The sequence below is a fragment of the Myodes glareolus genome, chromosome 7, assembly GCF_982192425.1.
Source record: "Myodes glareolus chromosome 7, mMyoGla1.1, whole genome shotgun sequence".
Lineage (NCBI taxonomy): Eukaryota > Metazoa > Chordata > Mammalia > Rodentia > Cricetidae > Myodes > Myodes glareolus.
In genome coordinates this window covers 83,949,898-83,962,834 of record NC_142032.1, presented here as the reverse complement: position 1 = coordinate 83,962,834, position 12,937 = coordinate 83,949,898, and the positions used below count along the sequence as shown (strand labels likewise).

General features: G+C 40.6%; 1 protein-coding gene across 1 annotated transcript in view; it reads left to right on the top strand.

The window, feature by feature from the left end:
• The window catches only part of LOC125417125 (phospholipid-transporting ATPase ABCA3-like), a 69,608-nt gene that overhangs the window by 25,624 nt on the left and 31,047 nt on the right, over window positions 1-12,937 (top strand). Inside the window, exon 12 of the mRNA XM_087908513.1 lies at window positions 2,780-2,909. Coding sequence (XP_087764639.1) covers window positions 2,780-2,909 — 130 coding nt within the window. The remainder of the gene's footprint in view (window positions 1-2,779; window positions 2,910-12,937) is intronic.

Genomic DNA, 12,937 nt, shown 5'->3' with positions numbered 1-12,937 from the left:
GGAAATGCCTAACGTTCCAACAGTTGTAGATAGGATCACCTGCCAGCACATTCTCCAGGACACCCCTAGACAAATGTCAGCCAATCAGGGGTCCTGAACCTTAGAAATCCCTCACCCCACCTTTACTATTATAAAAACCCAATTCTAATTGAGCTCCAGGCTCTCCGATTATTTCAATATGTTGGACACATGAAGAGACCGAGTTTGCAAACTTGTATAAAATAAAGGCGCTTTGCTTTTTACATATGGGACTTGGTCTCCTTGTTGGATTTTGGGGGAACTTCAGGGATCTGGGCATAACACTGCCATTTTAAAGTGTAGCTAATGGAGGTTTGTGACTTGAATGGATAGACATTAATTTCTGTTTGCTAGTGTTTTCCATTCATCTACTTGTGATCTCTTTTGCTTGGGTGGTATTGTGGGAGGGGGAAGGTGACCCTTGGATCTGTCAGTCTTGGTGGGTTTTCTTTAGACGGGCAGCTCAGAAGATTCATGTTATGTGGGATTTCCTTCTCTCTCAAGGGTCTGCCTAAGCTTGAGGTCTGAACTCCTAACTCTATAGTCTGAAGATACTCAGGAGGGTGGAGAGTGTTTATTTTCCTATAAACCTTCCCCAGCTTCCTAATATTGCAAGAAGTCTATATTTTGCTTTTATCAACCTAGGTGCAAAATTCAGTTTTTTTCCCCAGTCTTCTCCAGCACTCCAAACATTTTAATAAACTTTTTTGTGAGTGTTAATAACCTGTGCTCTAGGTAAATCCAGAGGCCATTGACTCAAGGAGCACACAGGCTGCGACCATTTCCCCAACTGCACTTACCGCAGCCTCCCACAGTTTTCTTTACTTTCCTGCCTTTTGCCCCCAAGAATGTTCTCTAATGCACCCATAGAACACTCCATCCTTTCCATACCTCTCCTGCACTTGCATATCCAGGATCATGACAATATTCAGAAAAATTAAAGGACTTGGATTGTATCCTATTCATTCGTTCAATTTTTTATTCATTCTTGCTCCTGGAGCTCCAGCAGTAAAAACTCAGAAAAAGTCCACACTCTCAAGGAGCTTGCATTCTAGTGTAAGTGAAAGCATCTTAGCAATTAAACAAATAAATTAATTATAATCCACATTAGTGTCGTTGGAGAAATAAAAACTAATAATGATGTAACAAATTAAAAATCAAGTGGGGAGAAGTTCATCAGATTGTTTATGGAAGCCTCTCTGGAAACCTGGCATTGTGGACACTGACTGCTGACTGCCCTACCCAACGGTCATCTCTGTTGAAAAAACCTCTTCAGCCCAGGCTAGGTGCAACTCTCCAGGACTTGTATCAGTGGCTGCTTGAAGTGGAGGCGTGATAGATCAGCTGGCCTCCAGCTTGGCTCTACATCGCCATCTACAGCTTGGAATTGGTACTGGAGAGATTTGCACAGTCTTTCGATATGTGGGTGAGATTCAGTGGCTGGAAGAAATAGATGTTAGCGGGCCAACTCACAGACATTACAGCGACTATAGGACAATCCAGAGTCTGTTTGCTTGGTTCGCTGATTAAGCAGTCCGGAGCTCTACTCTGAATACAAGAACTTAAGACACTTTACTTAGCCTAAATCTTCTGTCTAGGGAGACTGCTTGGGAGAAATCCTCCCACCATTTGGTGAAACCTGCCACAGCATTCTGGTTTCTGCCACACAGAGCACTGTCTGTCCTCATGATCAGTGGGATGTACCAGAATGGCTGCTTTAATTCTGCATGCAGGGCTTGATTCCCGGGCTGTCCAGTTCTGTGTTCCTTGAGTGGTTTGTAAACTCAGCTGTTGTTTTCAAAACTAACCAAAATCTCGTTAAAGGTTTGCACGGCGTCCATATCCCTGCACATCTGAGCCATCTTTCCCGAGAGTCTCTATCATTCCTTAGACTTCAGGCTGGTTTCACCTTGCTGGTGAATCTGAAGAGAAATTGTGGTTTTGGAAATGATTTAGCTTCTACTTGTTGCTAGACCAGAAATGATGCTCTTCCTGGCTGTTTGCCCTCTGAACAGAAACACTGCTCACCTGTGTGAAAGGCATTATGATGAACATCCATGGTGGTTTCCATCTGGCCTTTCTTCAAAGACTCTCTCTCTCTCTCTCTCTCTCTCTCTCTCTCTCTCTCTCTCGTGTGTGCGCACATGCACACACACACATGGATGCTCATGTGAATATCATCGCATGCCATGGCTCACATGTAGAGGTCAGAAGACAGCTGTGTATGTCAGTCCTAGCCCCATACCTTCTTTGAGACAGGGTCTCTGTTGATTTTTGACTGTGTATGACAGATAATGTGACAGATAATACTAGTTTCCAAGTATTCTCCTGTTTCTGCCTCCCATGTCCCTGTTAGAGAATTGTTATCAAGGATGTGTCTGGCTTTATGTGGGTTCGGAGGATTTGAACTCAGATCATTATCCTTGTACAGCAAGTGCTTTTGCCCACTGAGCCATTTCCTCTGTCCCCAAAATAAAGACCGACTAAGATTGTGGCATTGCCAGCTTCAGAGTAGTAATTAAAATTCCAAAGAAATGGATGGGGTTGTTTGTGTAAATATTGAACACCTATTGTGAAATTCTAAAACTCACATTGTATCTTCAAATAGATTTTCCCTCTCTGTCATTCCTCCTTATTACACTCTATTTCCCCATAAGATTAATGTATAGTCTTATTTTTATATAGAGCTGCTGTGTTTACTTGTTCTTCTACACTGCTTATGAAGGCTGCATAGTTAACATGTATGGGCTTCCCCCAACAGGTATTCCAAGAGGGTAACTCCACCAAGATAGCTATTGAGGACTTGACTTTGAACGTGTACGAGGGACAGATCACTGTTCTTCTAGGTCACAATGGAGCAGGAAAGTCCACCACTCTTTCCATCCTCTCGGGTAGGTGTTCAGCTCTGTCGAGAAGGTGTCCTTACCCAGACACCGGGGATAAAGCAATGAAACTCACATGATACGGTATAGTAGTCCACTTTGTTTCCATGTTTGTAAATAATACAAACATTTAAAAGTTGGTGTTCTGGGGGGAGACATTACATAGTGACTAAAAGAGCATGAAGAAGACAGATGTTTCTTAGCGTGGATGTGTCTGGAACAGAGCACCGGAATCCTCAAAGCTCAAACAGAAAGATCTGAAAGACGGCAGACACATTTGCGCTTAGAGACTCCAGCGCCGCTCTTCCAGCCAGGGATGGAGCCAGCAGACAGGGCAGCAATAGGGATGCTGAGGACTTAATCTCCAGGCTCCAGTTCACATTTGTGGAAAGCTGCAGCCCGACAACGGCTAAGCACACATTGTTTACAGCCCCCCATGACCTGGTACATCAGATCCCAGGCTGCTCAGGCAAAGGAGTAAGAGCTAAGGAATGAGAAATGTTCAGGCATGAAGAAAGTAATTCTAAACTGAAACTTGGGTTTTTAACAACTCAAGAGTACCAAACATGGTCAAACCATCGGGACACAGAAGAAATAACCTAAACATTTTTTATATACATTTTCCTTCTGAATCTATACAATATTAAATAAAAACAATACTCAACTTCTAGTTCACTAGACCAACCCCATCTTGAGTGCCCCAGTGACTCTGACACAGCTGGAAAAACAGCAAAAGACCAAACCATTGAGAACAAAAAATCAAGATCACTGGCAGGAGTTCTGCTAGGGTCAAAACAAACCTTGAAGACTTACTTTAAACATATTGCCGCCTCCATGAGACTGCCAGGCAGAGCAATCCCCAGGTTACTGTGGCAAAGGCCAGAAGATCAATCCATAACTAACTGAGCCTAACTATCAGGCATAATCCCCAGTGGACCACGAAAACTTAACTGAGAAAAGAAAGAGACAGCCCAAGAAAGCCAGATGAAAACCACAAATAGCTACTACTTTACAGAATGACACCCAACACTCCACATTGCAGAATAAAGGAAATTTAATGGAATCCTCCAGCTAAATCAGAAATTAAATATACAAACAGACAATAGCCTGGTAAGGATTAAGGCCATCAGTATTTAAAGTCATTACAGTGTGTGTATTTGTGTGCGGTAGCTAGAAACCAACATCCTGATTCACTTTGCCTCTTTATTTGTTTATATATTTTGAGGCGGTTTCTCACTGAAACCAGAGCTTATACTTCCGACTATTATGGCTGCTCTGGGAGCCTCAGGGATGACTTTGTTCCTGCCTCAGCCCCTATTCCTATTCTACCCTTCACTGCCCTTCGGTGCTGAAGTTATAGGTTATACTGCCATACCTGGATTTCATGTGAGTACTAGGAATCCAAACTCAGGGCTTCACGCTTGTACAGCAAGCATGCAAGCGCCTTACTAACTGACCCATTTACCCAGACCTAGGAATCTTAAAGAAGAAAAAAAGGAGGAGGAAGACCAGTAGGAGGGAGAGGGGGAGGAGGAGAAAGAACAGAGGGAGGAAAACCAGAAGAAGAAGGGGACCAGGAGAGGAGCAGGAGAGAGGAAGCGAAGGAGGAGGAGCCAAGTGTGACTTCTAGAAGAAGGGCAGAAACCCGAGTAAAAAGTGCATTATTAAAGATTAACAATGTGAACTGCCAGAAGAAAGAGTCGGTGAATTTGAAGAAAGATTGATAGATACAACATGACTAACACAAAAAGAAAGATGAACAGCATCAGAGAAACACAGGCACCTTTGTGTGCACTAAATGTATGTGTATGATCAGTGTCAGAGGGGGAAGAAAGGGAGAAAGTAGGAGAAAAGTAGTCTAGAAATAAAAGTTGAAAATTGGCCAGATTCATTGAAAATATCAAATGGCTTATTCAAGAAATCAACAAATCTTCAATAAATCAAACTGAAGTCTATACCCCGCATGTTCCAGTAAATCCTGAAAAACAAAGATAGAGAAGATGTTGAACACACCAAGACTATCACTCATCACAGCCCCTGGGAAGCTAAGAGGTGATTTTTTATCAGACACAATACAGGCCAGATGTGAGTGAGGCAACACATTTAGCCGAATGAAAAAATACAGAAATGAGCATGAAGGAATGACATTCCCAGGTGAGCAAAACATTGATTGACATTCCCAGGTGAATTCATTTCAAGAAGACGGCATTCCCAGAAGTACTGAGATGTTCTCAGGCTAAATCTAAGTAAACCCAGGTAGAAATGTACATGCACACACTCCATCATCACTGTTACCACCGTGGTAATGAATTGTAAGAAACGGGGAATTGAAAAGGGTGGTGTTATTTTAGTTAGGGTTTCTGTTGCTGTGAGGAGGCACCATGACCCGGGCAACTATTGTAAAGGAAACATTTAACTGGGCCTGCCTTACAGGTTCACAGGTTTAGTCCATTATCCTCATGGCAGAAAGTATGGCAGTGCACAGGTTCATGGAGCTGGAGAAGGAGCCAAGAGTTCTACATCTGGATCTGAAGACAGCAGGTGGTGGGAGGGGGGAGATTGGATTGAGCCTAGCCTGAACATTTTAGACCTAAAACAAAGCCACACATACTCCAACAAGGCCACACCTCCTAATAGTGCCACTCCCTAGTGACCAAGCATTCAAATCTATGAGCCTATGGAAGCCATTCCTGTTCAAACCACATTTCACTCCCTGGCCCCCATAGGCTTGTAGTCGTAATTCAAAAATGCACTCAGTCCATCTTCAAAAGTCTCAATAGCCTATTACAGTCCTACACTGTTTAAAAGTTCAAAGTCTCTTCTGAGATTCATGCAATCTCTTAACTGTAACCCCCTGTAAAATCAAAACAAAGAAGCAGGTCATATAATTCCAACATGCAATGGCACAAGATATACATTGCCATTCCAAAGGGAAGCTAGTGAGTGAGGTAATACTGGACCAAAGCAAGAAAAACAACAACAACAACAAAACAACTGGGCTCTTTTCAGTTTTGTTGCCTACAACACACTTCTTTCTCTTTGGCTGAGTCTACTCCCTGTTAGCAGAATCCACAGGTATCCCATGGCTCTGGCATCTCCAGCATCTTAAGGTTTCCAAGGCAATCCAGGCTTCATCTTCACAGCTTCACACAATGGCCTCTTTAAGCCTCCATGCGGGGGCACCCCTAGCATACGTCTGGACATAGTGGCTTCCCTTAGTTGTAGAGGAAGAGTCCATTTCTTCTATCCTTGATTCTAAAGTCAGAACATGTGGCCAATGCTGCCAAGTTCTGCTGTTTTCTGGGACTAGAACATGGCCCTCTCATTTAATTACATATTCACCAGCTTTCTGCTTAAGCTTGGCTGTCCTGAAACTGGGTTTGTAGACCTGGCTGGCTTCAAACTTAGAGATCTGCTTGCCTCTGCCTCTGGAGTGCTGGGATTAAAGCTGTGCGCCACCATAGAGGGCCCTACATTTTACTTTCATTCCTTTTCACAAGTTGGAAACCTAGCTGGGTGGGATCTTGCCCGAAGGTCATCACTCCCTTTATTCCATCTAACAACAGATTTTCCTTTAATCTGCTTATCTCCTTCAACACAGGATTTAGCTTCATCCCACTTCCTGGTGTCCCTTTGCTCCTTGAACTGTACTCTTTGTATTTTTCCTTGCTCAACTTGCTCCTTTTCATTAAAGATCTTCATAAGAGTGCACACTAGTAATCACAGACAAAGTCAATACTAGGCTGTCAATACTAGGCTCTGCCAATGAAATTAGTCCAAAACTATTAATTTAGTCTCAAGCAGATTTTTTGGACAAGGGTAGAAAGAAGCCCCACTCTTCACCAAAATATTACAAGACCATTCTCTAGGTGACATACTAATATTCTTCTCTTCTGAAACCTCTTATTCCAGGCCCCCATAGTTCAAATCATCCTCAGCACCACAGTCTCCCATGTCCCTATTAGTATGGCCTGTTAGGCTCCACTTAAAGCATTCCACTGCTTTCCTAACCAAAGTTCCAAAGTCTGCATTCCTCTAAACAAAAGCATGACCATCTCCATCACAGCAATACTCCAGTCCCTGGTACCATCTTCTGTCTTAGTTAAGGTTTCTGTTGAGATGAAGACACCATGGCCATGGAAACTCTCATAAAGGAAAGCATTTAATTGTGGCTGCCTTACAGGTTCAGAGGTTTAGTCCATTAGTCATAATAGAAAGCACAATGGCACACAGGCAGCCATGCTGGAGAAAAAGCCAAGAGTTCTATGTCTGGACCAGCAGGCAGCAGGAAGACAGAAAGAGGCACTGGGCCTGGTTTGAGCATTTGAAACCCTAAAGCCCACTGTCAGTGACACACTTCCTCCAACAAGGCCATATCTACTCTAATAAGGCCACACTTCCTAATAGTGCTAGTCTTGGGTGACCAAGCATTCAAATCTATGAGCCTATGGGAGTCATTCCTATTCAAACTATCACAAGTGTTAAAGAAATGGGGACATGTAACAAGCTCTACTAATATATTTCTACTGTTTTCTTAATAAAAATATACCACTACATCATAGCTAATAATATATAGAGATGCCATGTATAATCAATAGTATCAGAAGGAAGTGGGGGAGAGATATGCAGAGGTCACAATCAGTCAGTTCTCTGGAATTAAATTACTATAAAACTTAAAAAGCTCCAAAACAACTACAAAAATGAACAAAACCTATTGACAGCCGAAAGTGAGGGTGTGTGACTGTGATCCCAGTGTGTAAGAGGCAGAGGCAGATAGATAAGCAGATCAAGGTCATCCTCTCTACACACCAAGTTCAAGGCGTCCAGGACTACGTAAACCCTATCTCAAACAAACAAACAAACAAACAAACAAGCAGATGAGCAATAGCGAGGAAAAAAATAAAAGGACTAAAAATATTGTGATAGAAATGTTTATTCAATGCAAAAGAAGGTACCAGTGGACGTAGAGGACTCAAGAACACAGGCGCAAAAATCTAAAGAAGGTGACAGCTGGAAACTCAACTGCATCAATTGCTGTATTAAACATGGATTATTTGATTCAATCCAGGAGCAACAGCAATGGCCTGTGTTGTTTCAGATGTCTCTTAGACCCCCTGACAACAATGCTGGAGAAGATTGCTCACACCTGATCCTGGGTTTTTCATTATACAGTCTATGGCTCTTGTGGAAGAACATTATTACCCCAAATGACATAACTACTTAAAATAAAGTGATATAAACACATATATCATATATATAATTTTAGACAAATACAAAATATGATTCCCTATGTTTTTCTCAAACATCCTTAGTGTTTTTTCTCACATGCCTCTCTCTTCCCTTACACTTAAATTCTTTCTTCTCTTTTTCCAAATCTCCCCTTCATAGCACTTGCATCAGGCTCTTCCACATTCTGGCATTTCTCCCAACCTTTAATCCCTTTTTACTATCCTGGTTTCTATGGATACTATAGGTTATATATACATATTTGTCTTTCTGGGTTTGGATTGCCTCACTCAGTATAATATTTTTGTTGAAGATACCACACACTTTGGACACAAGATTTGAAGGCAATGAACTGGAACAGACCCATCAGTCCCCTCCTTGGAGACTAGATCTCATAGTTTCAGAAGGGGCTATGCAAGCTGTCAAGAGAGGAAAGCAATAGATAGCCCTCCCAAATGTAAATCATATGAACCATAACAATGGCCATCATGACAAGATATTCCAAGGGTGTAGTAGTGGCCCTTTATTTTGGTAGTGACCAAATGTTGTCTAGTTGAATGTATGGCCTGCACAACAGGGATTCTTGCCTAGTAAACAGACCTAGCCAACTACCCACGCTGGAGAGGCCATGAACACTATAGGAGAACCTACTACTGCCATTTTCATAAACAAACAAAATTTCTAACTGTAGCCTAAATGTGTGTCCTTACACCACAGATAAGGGTAGCTTTCACCACTCACCAAAGAAGATTTTTTTTCTGCAACATGTGGAGACTAGTACAGGATCCCACAACAAAATACATAATAATACATGACTCAGAGGTGTCCAACCCCAGCTGATATACCTGTAGCACAACCCTTACATGTAAGACTCAGGAAATATTGAGGGAAAGGGAGCAGAAAGGTTGTCTAGAGCTGAAGGCCCAGGTAATCAGCTGTTCATGGCTCCTGGACATGACAGGGAAAATGCACCCATGACCCTCAATGACACAGTTACCTGAACAATACTAGCACAATGAGTTGTCATGCTAATGTAAACAGGGGAAATCACACATGGTCCCATTCCTATACAAAAAGCTACAGGTGGTCAATAACTACTGAGAGATGGAAAGAAGAGTTGATAGATCAGTTGTCCAATCCCAAGTGGTCAGTACTGGACACTTATATTTGAACAAAAGCAAAACAGGCTTGGTAGATTATATATACATACACATAGACATAATATATGCATATGTGTGTATGTGCATGTACATGTAACAATAATAAAACACCATGAATTTGGTGTAGACGAGGACTGTTTATTTGTTTCCTGGCTGTTCAGACCTGAATAACCACACAAAAACTATATTAATTATAACACGGTTTGGCCAATAGCTTATGCATATTTCTAGATAACTCTTACATCTTAATTAACCCATTTCTATTAATCTGTGAATCATCATAAGGTTGTAGCCTACCAGTAAGGTTCTGGCTGGTGGCTCATGTCTTTTCTTTGGCAGCTACATGGTGTCTCCTTGATTCTGCCTACTCTCTATTTATATCTCTTTCAGCCTGATGATATTCTGCCTTGCCATAGGCTGATGCAGCTTCTTTATTAGCCAATGGTAATAAAGCATATTCACAGCATACAGAAGGTAACCCCACATCATCTCCTCTTTTCTATCTAAATAAAAAGGAAGGTTTAAACTTTAACATAGTAACATTACATATAACAAAAACATGTATCAAGCAAGATTTACAGCTATAATATTTCTTTATGAGTCTAAAGTTTCATATCCTTCTTTTAGCATAACTAAGGAAAATTATAACTGTCTTCAACTCATCAAAGACCCCAGAGGGATATAATATTACCTAAGAAAACAGGAAGTGCATTGTAAGCAACTTCCAAAACTCTAGAATTGACAGAGACATCTCACTGCCTGGAAAGTCACCCAAAATTCTTCTGTAACCTTGGGGGCATCCATCTTGAGCCTACAGACCCATAGTATCAGGCAAACTTTTCCATAAAGCAGGAAATCTGAAAGACTGATTCACCTCTATTGGTAGTTTGTCAGTCACTTTCTTCTGTGTCCTGCAGAATGCCTGGCAGACTCTTTCACGAAGCAGGCACTCCAAAGGACTGTCTCATCTTTAGACAAGTTCACCAGTCATTTTTCTGTGGGTCCTACATGTCCAGTTCACACAGCATACCAATAAGCAGTTCAGGCAAGAACAGTTTCTTGTGAAAATGGCTAACAAACTCCATAAGGAACCTCTTTGATGCCCATCATTCTCTTGAAGTAGACTGGTGTTGCCAGGAACAGATGTGTCTTATTGTCATGAAAAGTCCTAAGGTCTTAAAACATTTTAAATACCATATTCTATAGGTCTTTGAAGTATTGAAGATTATCTAACTGAAATATATCTCTGTATATCTAGAAAACCTAACATGACTACATTATAGATGACTATCTAGTAATTTGTATTTTTAATTATACATTACATTTTTAAATGAGTTTCTCAAACACATAATACCTTAAACGAGAGTAGAAATATACATATAACAAAATTGACCTTAAGTTTGTATTAATAAACCAAAGTCCATACCAATGTATAAATTTCATTTCTATATCATACCCCTTTTAAAAGAAAACAAACATTTATAAACAATCCTTTAGGGAATTTGGGTGTTGTTCTCTAGACTACTTCCTGATAATTGGGGAACTGTTAATCAGGTCTTTCATGGACTATCTTGTGTGATAGGTCCATCTCAGCCAGCAGTCCTGAAGCTGTCATGAATGTTGGACCATCTGGGCCATTGCTTCAGGGGGTCTTACTTGATCAAACCATATTAGCTGATAAGAAATCTACAGCTTTCTATCCTTTGTGGAAACAAATGCAGAAACACTTTCCCAAAGCAACATATCCTCAGACTAAATTTTGAAGTCAAGATACCTTTAAAATATATAAATTGGCTTAGCTTAGCAGCCTGTACAATGAAATGTCTTTCCGTACTTAGTTCATTCACCGTCAAAAAATTTAAAGAAAACACAATAATATACATAGTCCAGACTCTCTGTATTTTCCATCTTTACATGGCTTTTTTTTACTCTATTACTTTTTAATATTTTATTATCTTTACTCCTTTAATCTATGACTAAATGTACTCTGTCTCTTTAAAGACTTTGTTTCATTTTTTAAAAACTATTTCTTTTTATAATTGTCTATACTCTTTTTCTTCTCTCTCCCAAGCCTATATACATTTTAAACATTCTGTAATCTGTTCAGAGATTTATTTATGTCTGAATCTATCTTTATTGCATACCTGTAATCATTTTCTGACCAGGAGTGCTTTTAAAATGGTAAGCAGCTTGTTTACCGTGGCCCTGGATGCTGACTCCACCTCTCTTGGCCTTTCAGTATGGTGGAGTTACATTTACCGCCAGCTCTGGGACCACCAGGTGGGAGCCACACTCACCACCTCAACTCTGGTAAACAGTTGGCCCATGCTACAACCAAGTAACTTGCGGCATGCTGCTCACAGACCCCATTTAAGTGCTGAACCTTCTAAAAGAACCAGAGCTGTTAGTGCAACTAGCAGGGACCAGGAAGCCTTCTTAAAGAAGCCTCACAGTTTTACTGCTACCGCTGAGTCAGGAAGCCTTTTCTTAAAGGAATCATGCTTCTCCTTGCTTCTAGCAAACAGAGCCCACCTGAGGAAATGCTGCTACCATGAAGCCATGCTTAACTCTGTTTTGTTGTGTCTAGAATTCCTTTCCATGCTCTCTCAGGTTTTATGTGAATGTAGCTGACCCATGTTGCTGCACCATTTTGTAGACAGAGACTGCTTGTTTATTTCCTGACTTCTCAGACTTGAAACTATATTAATTATAACACAGAAACTATATTAATTATAACACCACTTGACTTATTGTCTCGGTCTTCTTCTTAATTAACTCTTATATCTTAAATTAACCCATTTCTATTCATCTGTGTTTTGGCACAAGGTTGTGGCTTACTGGTAAGGATCCGGCATCTGTCTCCTTTGGCAGCCACATGGCATCTCTCTGACTCTGCCTATATCTCTGTTTGGATTTCCCACCTGGCTTTATTCTGTCCTTGCATAAGCCCAAAGTAGCTTCTTTATTAACCAATGGTAATAAAACATATTCACAGCATACAGAGAGGAATCCCACATCAGTTTGGGAGAGGGATATTGGAGGAGTTGGAGAGGTATGGAAGTGATGTATAAAATTACTTTAAAATTCATATTATTAGTCTATACAAAAAGATTATCAGATGGGATAAAATAATAAGCATCATCACCATAATACCTTTAGGAAACATAGGTTTGATTCTAAAATGTAAACACATTGACAGTAAAAAGACAGAAGTTGTATCATACAAATAGCAATGATAAGAAAGTTGGAGTGGAAATCCAAATGTCAGACAAAACAAATTTTTAAACAAAATCTCACTAGAAGCATAGAAACATACTTTATAATTACTAAACCTAGGAGTAAAATGTCCATGATAGAAATGAGATGTCAGAAAATGGTAGAACAACTAAAATTAGGCGAATTTGTTTAATTTGAAAATTTTGCAACAATCATGAAAAGGAATCAGACTCCAGGACAACATGAGTACTTTGTGACTGTGGTCACTCTGACTGTTTTCAAATAGAATTAATTAATAGGGACTCCAGCAAACCTGTAGTCCCAGCTACTTGAGAGACTGGGGTAGGAGGATTTCTTGAGGTCAAGCATTCAACAGATCACTCTGAGCAACATAAGATCCTTCCTCAGAAAAGATATGAGTTATCACATTTAAAG